Source organism: Nicotiana sylvestris, chromosome 12 (genome assembly GCF_000393655.2).
Source record: "Nicotiana sylvestris chromosome 12, ASM39365v2, whole genome shotgun sequence".
Taxonomy (NCBI): domain Eukaryota; kingdom Viridiplantae; phylum Streptophyta; class Magnoliopsida; order Solanales; family Solanaceae; genus Nicotiana; species Nicotiana sylvestris.
The window spans coordinates 42,529,006-42,554,090 of NC_091068.1; the positions used below are offsets into that span (position 1 = coordinate 42,529,006).

Here is a 25,085-nt window from a genome sequence, read left to right on the forward strand (position 1 = left end):
TAGGGTGGCTCGAGGTACATAATATGGATCATCGTTTGGATGTGGTCACGCATTGTAGTGGAGTTGTATTGAGGTATGATCCTTTGTGTAAGATTCGTGTGTTTTGGTTCTATGGTGTATGGTGGGCTCTTAACATTTTGTTGTGGTGGTACCCATGGAGCTTGTGTGACGGTTCTCTTCTTTGAGTCATTTTCCATGTTTAAGTACATTTGGAATGTTGCTAATTGGTGCACTGGTTGCACGGGTTGTGGTTTTAGATTGTATTGATGTGTCATGCCACTAGAGTGGATGGGTTGGATAAGATGAGGTCATTGAACCTTGAATGGATTCTATCGGATTCAATTGTGGTATATTTGGAAGGATAATATCGAAAGTTGGCTTAGAAATCTACTATAGTTCTTGTCGGAAGAGATGGAGCTCCACGACTTGTTGATCTAGTGAATGGTTATGAGATTCTGTGTGTTTCTTTCATTATGGGCAGTGTATGAAGGTGTTAGAACGAGGCTTTGTTTGATAAGAGATTTGTTACTGGCATAGGATTGCTTGGAGCAACTACTGTTGTTAGAAGATATCGTTATGGGTATTTGAGTTATGTGGTACCTCATGTGATCACTTCTTGGGTTACGGATATGGCTTGATACAACTTGTTCAGACTTGTACAGTATGTAGATATAACTGATCTTATGGAAATTCCGGATGTTGGAAATTGGATTCTAAGTCTTATGGGTTAAGGTTGGAGTAATGATTTTCAGTTATGTTGTATTATCAGACCTATATGGGATAGGGTGACGTGGTATCACCACCGGGTATATGCATGGTAAGGTTACACTACGGTTGATGGCTTTGAGAACAACTCTGGCCACGTTCGAGGATGAACGCATGTTTAAGTGGGGGAGGATGTAACGCCCCGATCGGTCATTTTGAGCATTTGCACTTCGCTCGATTGTTTTAGAGCATGAGTAGCTCCTTATGATTTATTATGACTTGTGTAAATTATCGGTTTTGATTTTCAGGTTATTCGGAATTGATTTGGAAGAATGATTCTCAACTAGAAGCTTTAAATTTAAAAGGGTTTGACCAAGTTTAACTTTTCGGTTTTTGACCTCGGATTGGTTTTTGGATGGTTCTGTTAGCTCCGGTGGGTGATTTTGGACTTAGGAGTGCGTCCGGATCGTGATTTGGAGGTCCGTAGTACAATTTGGCTTGGAATGGCGAAAGTTGGAATTTTGGAAAAGTTTGACCGGGAGTGGACTTTTTGATATCAGAGTCAGATTTTGATTCCGGAAGTTGGAGCAGGTCCGTAATGTCAAATGTGACTTGTGTACAAAATTTGAGGTCAATCGGACGTGATTTGATATGATTCAGCATTGGTTGTGGAAGTTGAAGTTTCAAGTCCATTAATTTTTGTATCAAGGTGTGATTCGTCGTTTCAATGTTGTTATGTGTATTTTGAGGCCTCGAGTAGGTCCGTATTATGTTATTGGACCTGTGAGGACTGAGTGACTGGGAGGACTGAGTGAATTGATCCTCTAAGAGTATGCATATTGTTTTATTACTGAGTCGCATCTCATTTGACATGCACATGACATACAGGCATAGAGATGTATTTTCCTCATGTCGTATGGTATCACGTCATTTATGACTTCTCACATATATTGACATATGGGCATATAGAGGTAATTTGCACCTTCTATCTAGAGAGAAAATGAAATATCATATTTATTGTTGAAAGGATTTTTGGGAAAAACTCACAGTATTCAAACTCACTTGTATTTTCGACGTTTTCGGTAAAGGAGTTGGATTTTCACTAATATACATGAAAAGAGTAACTATTTTCGAAAAGCTATGAAAAAGCTAAGCATCTTATCTCTGAGTTACTTCTTTGTTTAATTGCCTTATGTTGTTATGAATTAGTGTTGGACCCAACCTTTGTTCAAGCTCGTTACTACCTTCAACCTAAGGTTATGTTTGTTACTTACTTAGTACATGGGGTCAGTTGTACTGATACTACACTTCTGCACATTGCGTGCAGATGTTGGTTGTTGTTGTTGTGCTTGATGGTTGCCGGATTTGAAGATGTACCTGCGTTCCTATTGTAGCTGCCTCTTGTTCATGGTAGTCTTAGATTTATAAAAAAACTTGGTTTATGTACTTTTCAAACAGAAGATGTATTTACTTCATATCAGCTTTGTAAATACTATTTTTAGAAGCTCATGATTTATACTACCAGTCCTTGGGAAAAGTATAAGATTCAGAAAATTCCTTTTGTTAATTGTCTTGTTAATATTATTGGAATGGGATAATTATTAGTTGTCTTACCTAGCAGGTTGGGTTAGGTGCCATCATGACTAGTGAATTTTGGGTTGTGACATGTTGAATATGACTTGTGTGCAAAATTTGAGGCCAATTGGACGTGGTTTGATAGGGTTCGGTGTCGTTGTAGAAGTTTGAAGTTTCAAAGTTCACTAAGCCTAAATCTGGAGGGTGATTCGTGTTTTTAGCATTTTTTAATGTGATTTAAGGGCTCGACTAAGTTTGCATGGTGTTTTAGTACTTGTTGGTATGTTTGGTTGAGGTCCCGGTGGCCTCTGATTGATTTCAGATGCTTAATGGATCAAAAATTGGATTTGTGTTGTTACTGAATTCTTCAGGCATCTGGTGTTTTCGCACCTGCGGTGGGGAGACCGCAGGTGTCGGATCGCACATGTAGAGAGTCAAGCGCAGAAGCAGAAAATGGTGGAGTTTCCAGGGGTCGTAGGTGAGAGGTGAACTCTGCATCTGCGATGCACGCAGATGCGTTAGAGTGTTCGCAGGAGAGGTGAAGGACTGCAGAAGCAGACCAGTGTCTGCAGGAGCGCACTCGCAGGCGTAGGCCCTTTAGTCGCTGAGGCGATCCCAAGCTTTTAAGTTATTTCCGCACCTGCGATGGATTTTCCACAGGTGCGGTGCCGCAGGTGCGATGATAAGCCATATGTGCGTGATCGTTGGGCAGAAAAAGGAGGATTTCGAGGGTTTTATCCCTTTTTCAACTTTGGGACTTTGAGAGCTCGAATAAAGGAGATAATTTAAGGATTTTTCAGACAGAACTTTAGGGTAATGATTCCTAACTTGTTTTTGGTTGTATTCCATTAATCTATAGTTAATTTCATCATTTAATTAAGGAAATTGGGTGAGAAATTTGGAGAAGAAGGGTGGAAGTTCTTCAACTAAGTTTTTGAGATTTGATTGGAATTTTGATATCGGATTTGGATAATTTTGATACGACCGAACTCGTGAGTGAATGGGTGTTCATATTTTGTGACTTTTACCCGATTCTGAGACGTGATTCCGGGGAGACTTTTTTAGGGCGATTTTGTAATTTCTTGCTTTAACTTTTATTTCATTAACTAGATTAGTTTCTTATAGTTATATTTACGATATGTAATTGATTTTGGCTAGATTTGGGCCATTCGAAGTCGGATATTCGTGGCAAAGGCATTGTTACGGATTGATTTCATCCTGGTTCGAGATAAGTGTCTTGTCTAACCTTGTGGGGGGGAACTCTCCTTAGGATTTGGTATTTTTTTTATATGTGAGTGTCGTGTATGTGAAGTGACAAGTGCGTACACGGGTTATTTGTTGTAAAACTCCGTAAGTAATAACATGTTTCACTTTAATTGATTTATACTAGCATATGTAATTATCTTGTTTAGTTTAGAATAGAAAGTCTACGTGTCTTAATTACTTATCTGAACTCTATGCAGCATGCTTAGTGAATTTCCTGCTTTCTCTTAGCTTGCACTTAGTCTGAACTGTAGGACCTCAGTTGTAACTGTTATTTTTATTGTTTGAGCAGCATATTTATTTTGGGACTCCAGAACGTTATTCTGGGAGATCCCCCTGCACATTTACTTTGGGACTACGGGACAGTATTCCGGGAGATTCCCCTGCATATTTAGTTTTGGACTACATAACGGTATTCTGGGAGATCCCCCAACACATTGACGTTTGGGACTACGAGACGGTATCTTGGGAAATCCCCTGTTGTTATATTGTGTACTGTACTCTTATCCTTTCTGTGATTTTCTTCCGTTTAAATTCCAGTATTTATTTTACTGTGATATTTTTGTTCCATCTTACTTTGTATATACACCAGTACGTCCCTGACCTGACCTCGTCACTACTCGACCGAGGTTATGCTTTGCACTTAGTGGGTATCGTTGTGGTGTACTCATGCCTCTTGTGCACATATTTTTCGTGTGCAGATCTGGGTACCTCTTACCAGCCTCGAGTTTAGTTACACGGTTGCTGCTGTTCAGGAGACTTCAAGGTACATCTGCCCACGTCTGCAGATCTCAGATTCCCCCTCTATCCCCTTATGTTGATTCTTCCCTTATTTTTTTAGACACTGATGTTTAAAACAGTCAGAAATTCTTATAAGCTTGTGACTTACGGTGTTTCGGGTCTTGGGAGAGTTATGTACATATCGAGAGTTGATTATTGTATATGCCGAGCGGTATCTTAAATGCTTATTTAATTATCTGGTACTGTTAGTTGTTAACTTTTATGATTTTCATTTCATTTTCCGAAAAGCGTTAGGCTTACCTAGTCGTAGAGACTAGGTCCCGTCACGACAATTCACGGAGGGAGAATTTGGGTTGTGACAAGCCTTAATATACATGAGTCGATTCTTCTGACAATCCTTCTAACACACGTCTTTGTGATAAATACGTAATGGCGGATTAAAGTAGGGGAAAATCCGTGTGATATTTTTGAGAAAGATTGCACCGTACTTCCTTAGAATCGCAAATCTCACTTTGCTATATTATTAAGAAGTCTTGTATGAATTGCTAAACCTTTCCACTATAATGTAGACACACAAAGTGAATTAGAAAGGGTTTTTAATCTTTGGATGTGGCCCCACTTGTAAGATGACTTGGCAAACCATTTCTGTTATGTATGCCACCTAATATCTTTATTCAAAGAGTCATTGTTTGATTGATTAAGAATGGAACTTGCTGCCATGTTTGGAGGGGGGGGCGATTAAGCTTATCCAAAGCTTATAATTAATTAGATAATTTCCCACCAAAAATTATTAGTTACCTAATTATTCATATAATTAAGAATTATCTCAAATTACTTAAAATACTAATCCCTTTTTACACACTTTATATATCTTACTATAATATACTTTACTATCATGGTCGTGTGGTATCTTGTATAGCACTAGTCTATAAATATCGGATATTATAGCTTGATCCGTATTTTATCCCAAATTGTCAAACTTCGGCAATACTCAATTTTTCGATTCGTTTTACCCTCTGACCTTTATAACACTTACTTATCACTTGTTTGACATATCATAAATACTTATAACCTCGAAAATAGTCTTGTCCTCATCCTAGTACTACTATTAAAATATTAAAATATTAATAAATTATGGTACCATATAAAATTAATACATACACTATTATTTCAGTAAAACATTCATGTAAAAATATATATATATATTCTCAACTTTTAATTTTCTTAATCTCATATAAAGAGTACAAATTTTCGTACGCTTAAATTCTTAAAATGGTAAAAATATAACCTTATTTTCTTGTGAGAAAATAATTTCCATCTTTACAATAAAGAATATCTCATAAACATTCTCATATTATGTGTATAATTTAAAGCATATTCAAAGTAGTAATATTAATAACTATATAAAATCATATTTTTCAAACTTTTTTACAAAACTATTCCACTAAAAATACCATATCAAATATATATAACGATATCAAGGTTGTTAAATTTACGAGGTCTTACAATAACATAGTCACAAATCCTTTATAATCTCATGAATGATCTTTATCCCTTCAAGCTCAAATGGATTTCTACGGCTCATCCTAATATTAAAGTACGGGATGTAACATCTGGGTTGGAATATTTTGGGTTGGGGGAATTAACCCTTCGCAACCAAGGAGGGTCAACCGCAAATGCGATGGTCTATAGGAAGTTGACCTTCGCAAATGTGACGGTTCTACCGCGGACACGTAAGCTTCCAAGCATTTTGGGGCTAGGTGGATTTTCTACATTGCGAACGCGATGGTGGGGATGCGAATGCAGAGGCTTGGGAGAACTGGCCTTAACAAATGGAATCATCCTTCGCGAATGCGTTGTTCTGTTGATCATTAGCCTTCGCAAACACGGGAGGTGCATCACAAACGCAAAGAGCACCTGACGCCGAGGTATTTATAGGGCACAAAATTAGGATTTGGCAACTTTTCACTATTTTTGAGACCTACACCACGAAAAGAGGAGATTTTTGAGAGGATTTTCCAACATCTAACGTTAGTAATTTTAACTTAGTTTTGACTTATTTCCATGATTTACCATAGGTTTAAACCTTCAATCTAGGAAATTTAAGTGTAGAAATTAGAGTTTTAGGGTAAAACTTAAGAGAGCTAATTTTAGAAAATTAGATCTCAATTTGGGTTTGAATGTTGAGATAAATCACATATTTGAACTCGTAGAATAATGGGTAATTGATGAGCACAAAACATAATACAAAATTGGTGCTCTCTAGCCAAAGATAGTATAGTTTAATTATCGTCTTCACTGGGATTGGGTTAAAATAATGTTCGAGTAATTTTTAGTGTAACGTAATTCAGGATGATTAAAACTTTGATTGAGTAATTTTGAACTAAAGTTAACTATTAAAATTAAAATAATTAACAATTGATCAAGGAAAGACAAGATTTGAGAAACACTAAAATAATCAATGGGAGAAATAAAGGTTGTGATAGGATTGGTGCAAGATAGCTATTAGGGATCTAACTCTAGTTCAATTCACTCTAACGTTCTAATTATGATAATGAATTCACTCGACGATTAGTTAAATCGTATAGCCAATGCTCCTCTCTCAGTTAAATCTGAACTCTACGAGATAAACTAATATAAAGCACCGTAAAGATATGCAAGAACACATTAATGAACTAGTTTTTAGGAAAATGTCTCTCGAATATTATCCTAACTATATTTATTCAAAAATTCAACATGCTCTTCCGATTACTTAAAAGAATCACTAACTTAAACCAAACAAAATAATGCAAAGACAATAACCCAAAGTATTTCTCTTTCGATAAAATAATTTGGTGAACACAATTGCAATCAATTCAAAGCTCCATAAACGAATTCATGCAAAGAACTAGAGTTAATATCCACAAATATTAATCAACACACCATATCTACCAATCTCTAAAGTAAACTACTCCATAATCATAGAGAAAGTCATCACAAATAAAGTTGAAGAATAAAAAAAAGTGAAATTCAATTCAAACTCGGGTGTTGAGTTGATGAAAGAATGATGAATCCTTGTGATTTGAGTCTTTAATGCTCTTCCAATATTTCATAGGTCCAAAGTCCATTCAATATATGTTCTGGTGTATTTATACCATTTAGAAGCGGGTCTGAACGGAACTATCCTTTCCAAGTCGATACTGGAAAATACTCTAAGAAATTTGTACAGGCACGACGTAGAGTGAGCCGCCCCATGCGGCATGCTAATGGACATCTTCAGAGAGCAGGTTTTGACATGCGGTAAATAATTGCACAACTGTGCTGCACCTAGCAGCGCCCCATGCAGTGAGGCAGTGTGATTTTCTTAGAGTAAATTGTTTCTTTCACTTTTTGATATCCAAACTTGGTCCTCGACTCCTAAACGTAATCCCGGTTTAATTTCTTGGGCTCTTACTCAGACTTCAGTACTCTTACTTGTTCGATTTAGCTTTTAATTATCGTTTTAACCTGGAATCATTTCCAGCAAGGCATAAAACACGTAATAAGTGTGAATCACCATCGTTTAAGCTCAAACAAAACTAAAAGGCAGTAATTAAAGTGAAACATATGACTATTTGATCCTACAATCAACACCCCACACTTAAACCATTGCTGGTCCTCGAGCAATCAAACTGCAATTCACATAGAGATGACGTTTTCATCAAACAACTTCCTTAACTCATCATGCCAAGAATAATTAAAGCAGGCTAAGCACCATACTGTAACATCCTAGCCTCAAGAATTGACTCAAAAGCATCACACGTTTTTTCCAAAAACTTGCTCACTTGCTCTAACTATGAGGCCAAAGACATTACCTTTCCGTCACAAGTCACATGCCCTCACACCAAAGATAGAGAGTAGTTTCACTCACTCTTAGAAATAACATCCATGTTCCACATAAACGTACCATAGGCTTGCTCGTATTGTAATATTCTACTAATTGAGCTCATTCAGTCAAGGATCAAGTAGGACTTTTATCGGTTGTAATTTAGATTGCAGGATGGGCAGGATACATTTGGATATAGTGGCTACACCTCCCTGAGTACTTTAATACAAATACATTAACAATTCAAACCCCACACTTATGTTGAACCAATTCTAACCTTCACAACATAATAACATCAAGCTCCTAACATCTTTAAGAACAAACACAAATAGAACATATCACTAGCAAGGAATCAATTTTTTCTCTAATACATACCCCAAACTCTCTTTTTTTCCCTTTCAAGTTTTTTTTGCCTCGAACAGATTCACTTTTTTTCTCAATTCCCTACAACTACCTCTCACCATTTTCAAATAATGCATCTTTCTCTATTTTTCTTAGTTTTACTCAAAAATCCAACTGTACCTCCATTTAGATTTTGACAAGCTCATAATAATATCAAGTGCTTAAGAGAGGTAAAGGGTTCAAACAAGTAAAAATTCAAGAAAATAGCGTCGGGCTTGTAATGTGTTTGCTAAATAAAATAGGATTACATGCTCAAAAGACCTAACTAGGATAAACACCAATTAGATGAGTCAAAGGCATATATATGGATAACAAAAGCCTATATCACTAGCTCGACTGAACACAACTGCTATTTCGCATTGCAAACACACAAGGAAAACTCTAGACATCCACTGACTTGCACAGAATATCAATAATATCTAACACACATTGGCAGATAACTCACGTAGGATCAGATATATCTCGACTCTATAGTCAAAGTAGTAAATCAAAGTCAAGATAAAACAAATTAAGGTACTTATACATGAGTCAAAAATTGATCCTAGGCGTCACAACTAAGGTACTCACTGCTCTCAAGGCATAACAAATTCAAGAAAATTTATCCCCGTTTAATACCATAGCACAAGTCTTCTCTATTATTAACAAAAGAAAAAATAACTATACCCGGTTTAAGCAAAACCCTAGAAAAAGAACTGCAGTATAAAAAAAACCAAGGGAAAATTACTACACTACCTAAGAAAACAAAACAACAATAAATGGCTAAAAACTTTTTTTTTCTTCAACTTTAGTTCCTCAAGAAGACACTCGAAAAAATCCATCGTTGGGAAAAGTCAATTTGTTTTCAAATAATACTAAAGAAAAAACACACATATACATACTTACATCCCCCACCCCCATACTTTACGTTGTGGCATGTCCCCATGAGATACAAATAAAATCAAGAGGTAAAGGAAACTCCCCTAAATACTCTAGTTTGTGTCAGAATCGAAGTCGCGATCCAGTTTGCACGCCTGACCCAGTGCACACATCCATGTTGTGATTTTCTTTTCTGTCTTCTTCTGGTATACCCCACACTTGTCATGCTTACCCTTTTCAGCTCGCTCTTTTAGGGCATTTTCCTTGAATTCAAAGTGTGCGGTCGACTTATCTCTAGGTGCTCCTATTGCTTCCTTTATCTTGAATACCACTCTTTCTTCTCCCACACTTAGCATGACCTGCCTTTCCTGAATATGCAGAATAGTTCTGCCAATTGCCAGGAATGGTATCCCTAAAATCAGAGGGACCTCCTTATTCTCTTCCATGTTCACCATGATGAAGTCTATATGGAACTTAAATTTATCCACCCAAACTAATACATCTTTCACTATTCCTGCAGATATTATTGTGGTCTGATCTGCCAGCTGCAAAGACACTGATTAGCCTAATCTCTCTCTCAAGTTTCTTGAAAATAGACAAGGCTATAAGATTAATAGAAGAACCTAAATCACACAAAGATTTTTCAAGGTTAGTACTTCCTAAATAGCAAAGTATAGTGAAACTCGTTGGATCTCCACACTTTTGAGGGATCTTATTTTATTGAATAACACTACAATGCTCAGTGAGCTTGACTACTGATGTCTCTCCCATTATTTACTTGTTGGAAAATATCTCCTTCATGAACTTTGCATATGCTGGCATCTGTGGGAGAACCTCTATGAAAGGTAGATTAACATGCATCTGCTTGGGCACTTCAAGAAATCATCCAAATTGTTTGTCCAACTTCTCTCTTTTTTGCTTTTGGGGAAGGTAGAGCATGCATATATTTTATTTCCTCAGTTGCCTCATTTAGTGAATTCTCATTCTTCTTCTTTTTCAGAGCTCTAGTCATCCCCTTCTTCTTTAGACCATCCTCTGGATCTACCTTCATTTCACCATCTTGATTGTCGTTATTTTTCGGCTCCACCACAATCTCCACTCATCTTTTAATCACTCACCTTTTGATTTGAAATAGGGTATTTTAATACTTGGCCACTTCTCAAAGACATGACATTTATTATTATTTTTGGATTATCTCAGTATAAGCATGTAGAGTTCCTTGAGCCCTCTCAGATAATAGGTTAGCAAATTGTCCCATCTGTCTTTTAGGGTTTCAGATGGTTGTTCCTTGTTCCCTCTTCAAAATAAAGGCCTTCATTAAATCTTCCATGCTAGACTGATTGGTCTGTTGAGGCTGGTATTGCTTCCTCTGCTGATTCATAAGACATAGAGCTCCTTGTCCTTGTGGTATGGGATTATTTGGTTGCCATTCTTTCAGACTTACATCGGGTGAACTCCACGAAAAAGCGAGGTGCCTCTGGCCCATGGATTTGAAATTGTTTTCGTCTTTATAGTTTTCTCTGTTAAAACTTCCCACGACATTCATCATCTCATCTGTAGTTGAGGCCTGACACTCATGTGTTGGATTCCTCATTCCACAAAAGTCACAAACTTGTGATGGCTGGCTTTGGACCCTAGCTACAACCAACTTTTTGATCTCTTTTGCCATAAAGTCTAGCTGGGCTTGGACAGAGGTATTAGAATCCACTTGATTAACCCAATTTTTATTTTTCTTGTTATCATCTGCATGCCATTAATTTGCATCTTCAAATAATTCATTTATAATTGCAATAATCTCCTCAGGAATTTTCTTCATAGGAGGACCTCCATTTGCATTGTTTAGCGTTCTTCTACCAGAGGTTGTTAGCCCATCCCAAAAAACTTGGATTTGAATCCACAAATTTACTCTATGATGCTGACATCTTCTCACAATATACTTAAATCTTTCCTATGTTTAAACACTGTTTCAATATCTTTTTGCTTGAAGTTATTGATATCTCTTTGAATTTTTCCTGTTTTTGCAGCCAAAAAATATTTTTCACGGAACTTCTTTGTCATGTCTTCTCAAGTTTGAATTGACCCAATTGGTAAACTCCTCAACCATTGCTTAAAATCATCCCTCAGTGAAAAAGAAAATGTCCTTAAGTAGATATCATCTTTTGATACCCCGTTGTGCTGGAAGGTAATCATAATCTCATCAAACTTCAATAAATGAGTATTTGGATATTTGTTGGGTTTGACTCGGAAGACACAATTGTTCCGAATGGTATGAAGTATCCCTCGCTTGATCTCAAAATTATTTGTTGCCATCGGAGGAGGTTGCACACTAGATACTCCTTTGTTGTAGACTAGCCTGGCATAATGTCTCAGTGATCGTCTAGGCATGGGCATATTATCTTCAAATTCGTCTTCAACCAGAGATCGGTTTATGTTAAATCTTTATCCTCCATTCCACTCAACCATTTCATCGGCTCTAAGATATGCATCATCAGATGCCCGTGTGGTTGCTTCCTGTTGGGTTGCTTGCCGTGCAGCTAAATCAACTATCTCTTCACCGTGTTTTGGCCATGTTCTTCTAGGTTTGAAGATTGCCCCAAGAATTTCCCAGTGAGTTCTTTCTCTTTCCTCAACTACCGCAGACGCTTTTTCACCTCTGGATCATATGGAATAACTTCTTTTGAAGATGATTGAGTCATACACCAAAAAGGCTAAACATGTTGCCTACACACATGTGATACAAATGTGAATCAAAATAAAATAAAAATTGTTCCTAAGTTAGCACCAAAAACTATTCTAAACACTATTGATTGTCAATCCCCGGCAACGACATCAAAATTTGACGAGTGCAAAATACAACACAAAATTGATGCTCGCTGCCAAAGATAATATAGTTTAAATATCGTCTGCACATGGATTAGATTTAAACAATATTCGCGTAATTTCTTGTGTAAACACATGATGATTAACACTTTGATTGAATGATTTTGAAATAAAATTAACTATTAACATTAAAGCAATTAACGATTGATCAAGGAACGACAAGATTTGAGCAACACTGAGATAATCAATGGGAGAATTAAGGGACATGACAGGATAGTGCAAGATAGCTATTCAGGATCTAACTTTAGCTCAATTCACTGTAATTTTCTAATGATTCCACGAATTCACTAGTTGATTAGTTTAATCTTATATCAAAGACTCGTCTCTCTATAAAATCTAAACTCTATGAGGTAAACTAATATAAAGCACCGTGAAGATATGCAAGAATATGTTAATGGATTAGTCTCTAGAAATATGTCTCTGGAATATTCTCCTAACTTGAATTACTCAAATATTCAACAAGTTCTTTGGATTACATAAAAGAATCACTTGCGTAAACCAAACAAGAAAATGCAAAGACAATCACCCAAAATAATCCTCTTTGGATTACTTAAAAGAACCACTTACTTAAACCAAACAAGATAATGCAAAGACAATCACCCAAAATATTCCTCTTTCGATTAAATAATTCGGTGAACAAAATTGCAATCAATTTAAAACTCCATAAATTATGTCATGCAAAGAACTCGAGTTAAAATCGACAAATATCAATCAAAATACCGTATCTGTCAAATCCTAAAGTAAACTACTCCATAATCATAGAGTAAGTCACCATAAATAAAGTTGACGAATAAGAAAACATGAACTCTATCCAAACTCAGGTGTTATGTTGCGGACAGAATTATGAATCATTGTGCTTTAAGTATCCAATGCTTTTCCAATCTTTTATAGGTCCAAAGTCCCTTAAAAACGTATTTTTGGTATATTTATACCATATAAAAGTGGGTTCGGACGAAAATATCCTTTCAAAGCCAAAACAGGAAAATACTCTATGAAATTTGTACAAGCGCGACGCCCTATGCGGCATGCTAATGGACATCTTCAGAGAGCAGGTTCTGACAGGCGGTAAAGAATTGTACAGTCGCATCGCGCCTAGCAGTGCCCATACCGCATGGCAGTGTGATTTTCTCAGTGTAAATTGTTTCTTTCACTTTTTGATATCCAGACTTGGTCCTCGACCCCCAAATGCGATCCGAGTTTAATTTCTTGGGCTTTTACTCAGACTTCAAAGCTCCAACTTGTTTGATTTAGCTTCCAATTATCCTGTTAACTCATAATCATTTTCTACAACGCATATAACACGTAATAATTGCGAATCATTGTTATATAAGCTCAAACACAAGTATAGTGCAGTAAGTAAAGCACAAAATACGATTAAAATACAGATTTTTAGCCTACCATCAGAAATCGTGATTTGATCTTGATTTTGTATTTTGATAGTGTGAGTTTGATTTGACTTTCTAAAATAAATAAAGATGGAACCCTTTTGATATTAGGATAGTTTTAAATCCTGTTTTGACGTTTTAAGCCTTATTTGACTAGATTCGAGTTGTTTGGAGGCTTGTTCCAAACAAAAAGTGGTATTGAAGGGTTGAATTGTTCTGAAAATAAGTAAGTGTATTGGTTAACCTTCATTTGAGAAAATTAGATTGTATTTGGGTCTACTTGCTACTTGACATATGTATTGTCGTCTGTATATGCATGGTGACAAGTGTATATGCATTTGCCAAGGTTAAAACATGGGATAAAATTAACCTTGTTTATGTCTTGTTTGCTTCATGTATATTATTCTCCTATACTTTAATAGTTCGATAAACTACTTGATTATTCCCATACATGTTAGTAACTATGTTTAAGCTTTATTGCGATATTTGGACATTATGGTTCGTAAGATGTTGGTTTGCTTATTGGTACAAAGGTTATGAATATCTCTCACGTATTGTATTATGTTTAATCACATTTCTTGAAGACAAGAGGGGTTGCTATGATGGTAAGCAACCTCCACTTCCAACCAAGAGGTTGTGAGTTCGAGTCTCCCCAAGAGCAAGGTGGGAAGTTCTTGGAGGAAAGGATGTCGGGGGTCTATTTGGAAACAGCCTCTCTACCCCAGGGTGGGGATAAGGTCTGCGTACACACTACCCTCCCCAGACCCCACTAAGTGGGATTATATTGGGTTGTTGTTGTTATTGCACATTTCTTGATGTTATTTATGCTTCCTACCTTGCTTGGTACCATTTTATATATACTTGATGAGGAAGAATGAATTTTACGAATGATGATTTTGTGCTTATAAGGAAGAGTCATTTAGGCACGAAGTGTGTTTTCGTACTTTTTGATATTTTTATTATTATTGCACTAAGGATATTTTCGTGCTTGATGAGGAAATTTTATATATATATATATATATATATAATGTGTGTGCGTGCGCATGTGCGTGCGCATGAAAGGTAATTCTATGCTAGTGAGGATGAGGGGTAAATGCATGAAAGGTGTTGCTGCGTTATTGATATGATATCTTTTACACATTTTTCTTATTTTGTGGATTTGTAGATTTGACTTTGTTATTTTTGTGGATATCGTTTTATTCTCTTGGATTTGAGTTGGAAAGATTTGGTTGTGATATTTGAGAAAATGATTGTTATTTTTTTAGTTAATTATTTTAATATTTTTCGTATTTATTCTTGTTTCTATATTGTTTTTTCTCTTGCTTATTAACCGCAGAGATTTATAGTAGGTATCTTGTCTTAGCCTCGTCAATTTATCGTTGAGGTTATGTTTAATACTTACGGAGTACATGGGGTCAGTTGTACTCATGCTATACTTATACACTTCTTGTGCATATCCAGGCATTGGTCCCAGATGATTCTCGAGAGGTGCTTAGCTTAGACATTTGGGAGACTCGAGATAGTGCTGCATATCCATTCGCAGATTCTACAGTCATCTTCATTATTCCTATTACTCATGTTTAATTGCATCAGACATTATCGTATTCCTTTTAGACTTTGTATTTAGTATTCATTAAAGCTCATGCACCCAGTCACTAGTCTTGGGGAGTTATTTAGACAAATGTGCTGGTTTTACACTTATTATGTGATTTCAGAACTTTTACTCTTTATTTAAGATGTTATAAATATTTAGATTTGACTTTTTAATTACTATTAAGTGTTTTCTTTCCTAGCAAGTGGAGTTAGGAACCATCACAACCCCTTGATTGGTATTTGGGATCCTGACAGTTAAAATCTATTACAAACATAAATATAGAATGTTCATCCTCAACCTCAAATATGATATTTTTCCCAAAACACCTTAAATCTTCTCCAAATTTCCTAAAATATGAGAAAAGAACCCCAACAAATATAAAAATACCCAATTGAAGTAAATCACTCCTTCGCAAACCTCCAATTTTTTCAAGCTTGAAGCTCAAACTTCAACAATAGCTGTCAATAGAGTATTTTAATTTTCTTTCAACTTAGAAGGGGGAATTAGTAATTTCTTTTAAGCATTGAAAATCTTTTGAGGAGTCTAAATCTCAAATTTTACGGAGTTTGGACTTTGGACAAGATTTATGATAGTTTTGAATGAAATTTCATATTTGAGTATGATCGATGAACATTTTTTGTGAGCCGAAGGTTTATCAGAAATAGCCTCTCTGTCCCATCAAGGTAGGGGTAAGGTCTTCATCCACACTACCTTCCCCGGACCCCACTTTGTGAGATTTTACTAGGTCGTTGTTGTTGTTGCTCACGATGAACACTTTAGATTTACATGTCTATAATAGATTTTAATTGAGTCTATACTAAACTATCTGTATTTGACATAAGAAATAAATTATTTTTTGCAAATCAAATCGCTTGACTGACTGCATAGTGGCTAATATATATATAGACGCTCAAAAACAAATTACAATATCCAAGTCCTTACAAAATGAAATGAGGTAATACAAACATGTAACGCTAACTTATAATCTTAGGTGCAAAAGTAATTAAATAAACATATAACCAGATTTTGAAGGACAAATGTGCAACTGCATTCACCAGCTTCCCAAGGACATGAGAAATAATTTTGATTTATTTGCTAGGTTTTAAGTTTTTCCCATAAGTTTTTAAAAATTTAGAAAGGCCCTCGATCATACTTAAACTTGTCCTGGGATTTTCTTTTGCTGAAAATTGTGTACGGGTAAAATAAAGGGTAACGTCTACCTCGATTTTCCAGTAAGAAAAGGGAGGAGGGGCACAGATGCACATCGAGGTTAAGGACCCTTCGTATCGAGATCCGGGGAAAATGAACGATGTGCTCGTCATCGGGTATGGTAAAATGACATACTCTGGGCTAAGAATGAGTTCTAAGACAACGAGAAACACGGTAAACGGTTATGCATGACGGATAGAGGACCGTGATATTCGCACCCAACCGAATATCATGATGCGGATCTCGCTCGATGTCGATTATGGATCAGTAATTACCGGGAAGGAAAGATTTTTATATTTTTTAGATTTGTATTAGGGATAAAACTCTCGTACTATATAAATGGAAAATTTTTCTTTAGTAAAAGACATTGTAACATGCAAATCAAAGCGATAAAAGCTTGCTTTATATCTTTTTTGCTACTGTTAATGTTCTTGTTCACTTATTATGTTCTTCATTCACGATTGGTCTTGAACCGAGGGTCCAGTCGAGTTCGAGATCACTGTTCAATCTTCGTTCTAGCTTGATCATAATTGCAACTGGTTTGAACATTTACTTCATTTCTAACTCATTTATTTGATATTCTTAATTGCTCGTACTAGATTAAATCGTTACTCAATTTTGGGATAAATAGTTTGGCGCCCACCGTTGGGCTAAGGATAATAGTGGTAATTTGATACAAATCTCCATAGTTGTTTATCTTGAAAATGGTAATTACAATTAAATTTGATTTTGTGGTTCTAAAAATACGTGATCTATTTTTATGCTAGTTGTTTAGGTAATAGATGTGAAGTAAGAGATTAGGAAACGAGATAAGATCTTGTAGATAGTATAGCGACCAAACCAAAGGGCTGGAAATCGGGGCCCCGATATAACTATGTACAAGATCTTATCTCGTCAAGGTTGCTTATTCGGGGCCTCAAGGTCGAGTCTGATGTCCTGCCGAGGGTAGATGACGGATAACTAATAGTTATGATAAAATCAATGACGCCTCTTTATGGCTAATAATAAGCAATAAATGAAGAACAAAAAATAGAACACAATGAATATAAGCAATAAATGCAAGTAATGAGATCAAAAGAACATGTTAGAGAGCAGAGAGAATGTTCTTGTGTATTTAATATTGAGCATATCCCTACAAAATGACAAGGATCCCTTTTATATATGAGGGAGAATCCCAGCATAGTGCAAATACATTTATTACAAAGATATGTGGTTGGTATAGCCATTTAATGACATGATACGGGCTTGGAGTAGCCCAATAGGCTTTGTCAACTTTAGTCACATGCCTTGGGAATCTCATATTGACTTACCGAGGCCACCATTATACACTGCCTCGAGGTCGGTCGCTGCTCACTACAAGAAATTGGATTATTAGTGGCAACATATAGCAAAGACCTTACAGGTTGCTACAGTAGCTATATTATTAGCAGCGACTTAGTTTAGGTCGCCTCTAACGTGGCTGAAATTTTTAGTCCCGCGCAAAATAGAATTTTGACTCCAATTGTTTGTGGCGACTTTAAAGTCGCCGCTAAAACTCTCTTGCAGCGACTGGGTCGCTCCTGTATCCTAGATTTTCACTTTTAAAAAAATAAAAAAATAAAATTAAAATGTCCTCTTTACCTTTTCTGGAACAGAAGCCCACAAAGCAGAATAGAGTACAAGCTCTATGTAAAATTGGCACTCTCTCTCTGTACAAATCAGGTCTCCTCATCTAAAATTTCACCCAAATCAAAATCCCTCGAATCAAAATGTGAATCTCAGGTATGTTTAAATCCCTAATTTTTCGTTTTTTTGGGAAAGAAGTTCCTCCATTTTAATATCGATTTCGTGAAGTTCCTCCGTTCAAATCCCTAATCCGACTTGAATAAAAGAAACGATTCTGTTCATAATCGATTTCACCTTTCCTTCTTCCATGTTACTATCCCATATCTAACTAAAACCCCATAAAGATTTATATAAGATATATTTACATTTGGGTATAATGATTCTGTTAGACAAAAGTTTCAACATGCAATTAGGGATAATTATTTTTCCAGCAATTTCACTTTTGTCTTCTCAGATTTCATCTCGAATTTCTCTGAGTCATTTGATAATCTACAGGAATACCAAAAAAATCACATAGAAAGAATCATTTGAAGCGTATTTGGTGTTGTAATTTTCGATTCTTGGTCTTGACAGAATCTCAGCTTATCTCTTTTCTTGGGTAAGTTAAAATCTTCTTCTTGAGAGACGTTTTACATGTCGGCATTCTATTCAGTTTGAATTATTATATGAGCTTCGTAGGTTCTTTCAGTTATGTCCCCTGTCGCAACAGTCTGTGTAACTCCTTAAATTATTTATGGAATAGTACCTATATATGCTTTGAATATGACTTATTCTCTGTCCGATGTGTATAATTTGCATACTGTGGAAGCTTCATAGATTCTGTTCATATTCATTTTTGTCTGATCTTTACTACTCTTGAATAGAATAAAGCTACTTGGTAGACATGATGCTATATTCATTATACTGCTGTTTATCAGGCCTTGCTGATTTTTGTTATTGTAAATACACTTCAAACGAACTATAGTTTTTATATACGTTCCACTATATTTTGGTTGCTAGTCCCTGATCTTATAATATCTGAATATAAAATTAATGAGGATATAGTAGTGCCAAAGGCACTTGAAACTTATTAAGCTTTAGATACTTTTTTAAGATGTGATTTCTTCCCCCTAATTTTCCATTCTTCTTCTGAGTAACCATTTCGTGCACTTTGAAATGTAGTCTATCACATCACTACTGGCTATAAGCATCGTCTCCCCTCTTTTTTGGACAATGCCTGCTGAAGTTCACATGCTCCTTCGACGTTTTGCTTTTACTGAATCCTAACATCAGAAGAAGAGGAGCTTCATGGTTGACGAATACATTCTGTCACAAAGATCACCTATTGTCTGATTCAATTCACAAGGTCATTTCCCTCGGGAAGGAATAAAAGGTGAACTGTCTACAGGAAATTGCCTAGCAAATTCCATCTTTGTGATAATATTGAGTGCTACTTGTACATATCTTACCCTTTTTGCATCAAAATATATGTTACCTCTGTTTGTGCATTCTTGTACATATCTTACCCGTTTGGCCATCAGCTCCATGGTTTTTGTTTATTAAATGTCTTTCTTGAATACTTAAAGCTTCTTATTTCGTAGTCTCTGTTATATTTTGTAGTGTCTGTTATCTATAGTCTCATTTTCATCAACAATATGTAATCTCATGCTCACAGAAGGTATAGTCTCATGCTCACAGAAGCACTACAGGTTAAAACGATTGAATTGAACTAAAAGTAAGATTCATGACACTTTGAGTCTAGTTGGGTAAGATATGTCACATCTATTTATCATTATGGTGTTTATATTATATGGTAGTGTATAAATTCTGTTTATCATCAGGGAGGCAGCTTATTTCTAGTTGTTCTGGTAAGCAATTTGTATGGTTCAAGCAGGTACAATGTATTTACTTTGCCTGGCCTTTGTTTGAATGATATACATTGGTTGGATTTGTAGGTTTAATGATTTTAGTTGTTAATTTTGTTGTTTTTTTTTTTCTTGAATTTGTAACCCATCGCGTGCTTCTTCCTTGTCGTGTTCAGTTTGTACCCCATAGCGTGCTTCTTCCTTGTCGTGTTCGAGATTTAAAGGAATAGTATGAATATGACTGAATATTGTTAATTCCCTAAAGACTTGACAGTGATCAAAGAAGCAGAAGATCACAAGAAATGCTTTTTCCTCGTAATTTCTCTGCCCGTTTAACTATCTTCTGATCTTGTCTAGCGAAAGAAAATTTGTTATATGATTTCTGGATACTGTTTGTTGAAGTTGTCAATCTTGCATATTACCCGGCAGAAACTTAATCAACACATTACTAAGGTCATGTATTTTTGTAGTTTCATAGAGTGGTACGTACCCTGGTTTGAGCTTGTTCTTCATTGCACACAATTCCTATAAGTAATTCTGGAATAGACTGCTTCCTTCTTGTTTGAATAATGTGTTTTTGTGACTGCTTGTCTGAATACCCCTGGTATATGTTAATTATTATATATATTTTGATTATTATAATCCTTCCCCTTTTAATTAGTAAATTAATTTATTTTTTTAATATAGATATGATGGATAAAAGTTGGTTGAATATTAGGAATAGAATCGACCAACGATATAGAGATGGAGTAGACAACTTTCTTAATTGGGCATTCAGTCATCCAACTGTGGTTTGATCATGAGGAGCACTATCTCGTTCCAAGTTGGAAATTGGCAGAAAATAGTTCTGAAACACGGAGAAGTAATGTAGTTAAAGGTCAAGGTAATAAACTACTTTCAATATTTTATTGACTTTAAGTTGCAAGGTTTATTTATGTGGTTAGGATATTGAATATAATGTTACATTTATTGTCAGGATAAATTTGAAGTTTTCAGCGGGTTGCGAGAGCATAGGTTTCAGGCCTTTGTAATTAGCACTATGCAAAGGCTTTTTAGAGCATGGAAAGCTCGACTCAGCATTCTGTACTCTAAGTACAGTACTAATGAAGAAAGATTGTCTCATCGACTTGAAGATGTTGAGTTTGAGGACTGGAAATACCTAATACAATATTTTGGAAGTCCAGAATTTAAGGTATTAACTTAATACCTGAAGATTGTCTCTTTGAATGACGATTTATTAATCTGTTTACTTACAGGTTGTAAGTGAGAGGAACAAAAGAAATAGAGAAAAGCAAATAACTAAGCATACTTGTGGTACAAAGTCTTTTGCAGAAGTAGAGGAATCTATGGTAAAAATATATTTAGTCCCCTACTATCACATATGCTTCTTTGTTATTTACATATTTATATATTTGCTTAAATATTTTTTTTTCCGTAACTATATTGTAGACAAATCCTATTACTGGAGAATTGGACACACAAGTTTGGGAGATCCAACATACACACAAGGATGATAGAGGCGAACTGGTGTGGTTGGATTCACCATCCCAATAAATTTATGTAATTATCTAAAAACACTTATAAAGTTCTCTGTTTCTGTAAGTTTCATTTAATATGTTTTATTATGTTTTGATTTAAATGATTATGCATAAATGCAGGGTCAACTCCAGGAAGTTGTCGCTCAGCAACAATCTGAGGATATCGAGCATCCCATGACTAGAGATGAGATTTTATCCTCCATTGTTGGTGAGAGAACATGCTATCTTCGTGGAAAAGGAGTAACATTCAGCAGGCAAACATAGAGGCCAGCGTGTCTTCTGCTATTGGTATTGTGCGTCAAGAGATGCAAGCCGAGATGGATAGGAAGTTGCAAGAAGAACGTGAACAAACGGCTGCTGAGTTGCGAAGAAATATGGAAATTGAGTTGGAAAGGAAGTTGGCAGAGGAGCGTCAACACGCAAATGAGGAGCGTCAACACGCAAATGCAGAAACAGACAAGAGGATCTCTCTAGAAGTGGAGAAGAAGATGCATGAACAATTTGCTAGTTTCTTGACCAGAATGCAACAACAACAGGTACTTGCTCCGCTCCTTCTTAACAAATCATGGATGCTTTACTTATTTCTTTCTATGCTTTAATTAAAACCTTTCTAATATAAATAAAACTTATTTATTTCTTGATTAGATTAAATAATACTTATTTATTTTTAACATAAATAATACTTATAATGAAGTGTTTACTGCATATGCTTTTTCCATGCTATGGTGACCTTGGAGCTTGCACCAAGGACTTTTGGAAACAATTACAAGCACAAGGCTTTGAGTAGTTTATGAGAATCTATTCTCATGATCACTTTTAAGCACACAAAAAGCAAATGATAGCTTATGCATTTGATATCATATCATATCAGAGAGCTTTAAATGTTTGAGCTTTTTGTTCCTAATTCTAAATGATTATGCATTTGATATCATATCATATCAGAGAGCTTTAAATGTTTGAGCTTTTTGTTCCTAATTCTAAATGATGCCATTATCATTTTGAGCTGTGAGAATTTAGTTCTAAGTCAAGAGCTTGTTCTCCTACTGTGTAGCAAAAATCATCTGAAGAAACTACAACAAGCCCTTGTGTTTCTTTGGATTTGAATATCTCCATTGATTATGATCAAGAAAGAGATGAAGATTTGTCCAATATTGTGCTGCTTCATAGTGTTGACAGATGTATTTTTTTCCAAAATTCATGAGCTGTAGAAGAATAGAATCTAGCTAGCTATTATTATGTGATGAGATGATTTTCTTTATTAATTTCTTCACTTTTACTTTGTTGTTTCTTGTCTTTCAAATAGGAGGTCATATATAGGTATACAGTAACTATAAAGATATCTAGTAACGAAAAAATGTCTTGCAAGTTATTGGTTATATGTGCTTCAAACTGATAAAACTTAACCCCTACCTTATATTATTTTTGGCAAAGTTTGATGGCCGTGGAGTCTAGATACTTAGCTTCAGTTGGGCAATACCTATTACTGGTCAACTAATATTATTATCAATTTTGGATTTTGTATGAAGTTTGCTTGACAGTGTTGCTGGTATATCATAGTTGGGTTTCTGTTTGCTTATTGATCTCAGATATGAGGATTCTTATGGTTTATAGATTGTGTATAGTGTGTTCTGCTTATCACTGGTTAAAGAGTTCAGAGCAAGAAAGGCTACTTTGTCCTAGCAGCTGCAAACAAATAACTGCATTAGGGTGGTTTGATATTGTTGTTAATACTTACTGTCTTCACTTTCCGTCATCCTTTCTTTAGCCGAGGGTCTATCGGAAATAGCTCCTCTTCTTCCAGGGCAGGGGTAAGGTTGCGTACATCTTACCCTCCCAAACCCCACTTGTGGGAAATTACTGGGTTTGTTGTTGTTGTTGTTGTATTCAACAGCCAAATTTCTCTCGTTAAATACGAACTGTTGGAACTATCCTTGAAGGGTGTCTCTCTTGGCCCTTGCTAATTGTGTCCTCTAGACAACTTTTGCAATTGTTAACTTGCTTTTTAGTACACAAACTTTGGTCGCAATTTCCGGCTTTCCTTTGATATAGATTGAAAATTCTTAGAATTTTGATAGTAGTTGGATATAACAAATCTCATTATGTTCCTTATATATATTCCTTTTGTCTAGCAGGGACAAGGCACTTAAACAGTGGTTCAAGGATGGTGTCGAGCAAGGAGCAGTTACAAGACACTTAATATTTTATCTTTTTTGGGATATGTATATGCGTACAATTACAATGCACAATGAAGTGTCAGGTAATATATATGTAATTGACTTTTTAGTAATGATAATATTTATAATATTCGGCTTGAGAAATTCTGTTGGTGTTTGTTAAGCATTATTGGTTGCTTTAATATTGATAGTCAATTGATATGAATATCTCTATATGAAATTTTAGAGAATTAGGTTCCTACTGGCATGGAAATGTATATAATTTTGATCGATATAAATTCTGAGAAAATAACTTTTATTGGCGACATAGTTTTGTCAAAAAATTAGTATATGTTGCAATATATAAGTTGCCATAGAAGGTCAATTTCTTTTGTTGTCTTTCATGGTCAAAACTTTTGTGACCACTTTAGTCGCTACTAAATGACATTTATAGTTGTAACATAATCTTGCCACTAAATATAAATATTTTTTGTGGCAATTTTAGTCGCTACTAAAGAACATTTATAGTGGCGACATAATCTTGCTACTGAACATAAATATATTTTGTGGCGACCGTAGTCGTTTAGTCCCCACGATAAGGGTGATTTCTTGTAGTGGCTTACACTACCTCGAAGTTGATCACTGAGAACCCTCGAAACGCCTTGATGGTCGTAAAATCGTACCGTCGATTTCTGCAGTATACAGATAGTCCCCGTGTTTCCTAGAATGAAGTGATAGGAAACGATTTCGAACTCCCACTCCTTAGGCACTGTTATCATGATGTCAGCCTATTAGAGCATTAAATGCCATAACTCAAAAGCCGCGCGAGGGTCGCTATCAACACGCCTATCGAGAACCCATGAACCATTATCAGTCCATCCTTTCCGCTGCACGTATGGCCTCTAAAAACACCTCAATCGTTTAATAATTCACACTTTTACAACATCTTCAAGCTTTCAGAGCCAAGGGCATCCCTTTTCCCATTCTTCCTTCTTTCGTTCTCGATTCCTTACTTACTTTCTCAGAAAGGCCTTTCCACCACCATGGATAGGACCTCTAAAACAGTGCCTTGAAAAGAGGATGTTGCCTCTTCGTCTCGAACATCCAAAGACAAACCCAAAGTGATATCGACTGTTGAACAGTGTACCTCTACCGAGTTCAACATGGTGAATGACTTTTCCGTCGAGAGATCCTCATCTACATCGGGCTGATGCGAGCACGTGTTCCAGTATATTAGCATTGTAAAGGATGTAGACAAAGTGCAGGCGGACTACCGATGGGGGAAGAACGTGCTGGTTGAGATCCCCAGCCCTAATGAGAGCATAACGGACCATAAGGTCAGTTTCCTTCATGTATATACATACCCGTTCAATTTAGGCCATGTCGACTCCTCGAACCATTCTTCTCTAGCAATAGATCTGGTTATTCTTGACTTCTATCATGAATACCGGGTGACTCTTGGCCAAATTTATCCCTCTTTCTGGAGGATAGT

The 25,085-nt window shown here is 35.9% G+C and overlaps 1 protein-coding gene across 2 annotated transcripts; it reads left to right on the forward strand.

Annotated features, from left to right (window-relative positions):
• The first annotated feature begins 18,095 nt into the window (after positions 1–18,095).
• Positions 18,096–23,758, forward strand: LOC104246567 (uncharacterized). Of its 2 annotated transcripts, XR_715986.2 has the most exons (9): positions 18,096–18,214; positions 18,554–18,656; positions 19,220–19,430; positions 20,590–20,785; positions 20,879–21,094; positions 21,159–21,251; positions 21,352–21,462; positions 21,561–21,976; positions 23,570–23,758. XR_715986.2 is itself a non-coding variant. In XM_070165442.1 (5 exons), the coding sequence occupies exons 4-5, from the start codon at positions 21,659–21,661 to the stop codon at positions 23,585–23,587; spliced, it is 333 nt and encodes a 110-aa protein (XP_070021543.1). In that variant the 5' UTR covers positions 20,957–21,094; positions 21,159–21,251; positions 21,352–21,462; positions 21,561–21,658; the 3' UTR covers positions 23,588–23,758. The 2 variants fall into 2 exon arrangements, 1 of the variants encoding a protein (XP_070021543.1); XM_070165442.1 differs by lacking the exons at positions 18,096–18,214; positions 18,554–18,656; positions 19,220–19,430; positions 20,590–20,785 and having other exon boundaries at positions 20,957–21,094; positions 23,573–23,758.
• Positions 23,759–25,085: the final 1,327 nt, after the last annotated feature.

Excerpts from the sequence above, each read along its gene's own strand:
- LOC104246567 (XM_070165442.1), top strand. The coding sequence starts at position 21,659 with ATGCTATCTTCGTGGAAAAGGAGTAACATTCAGCAGGCAAACATAGAG.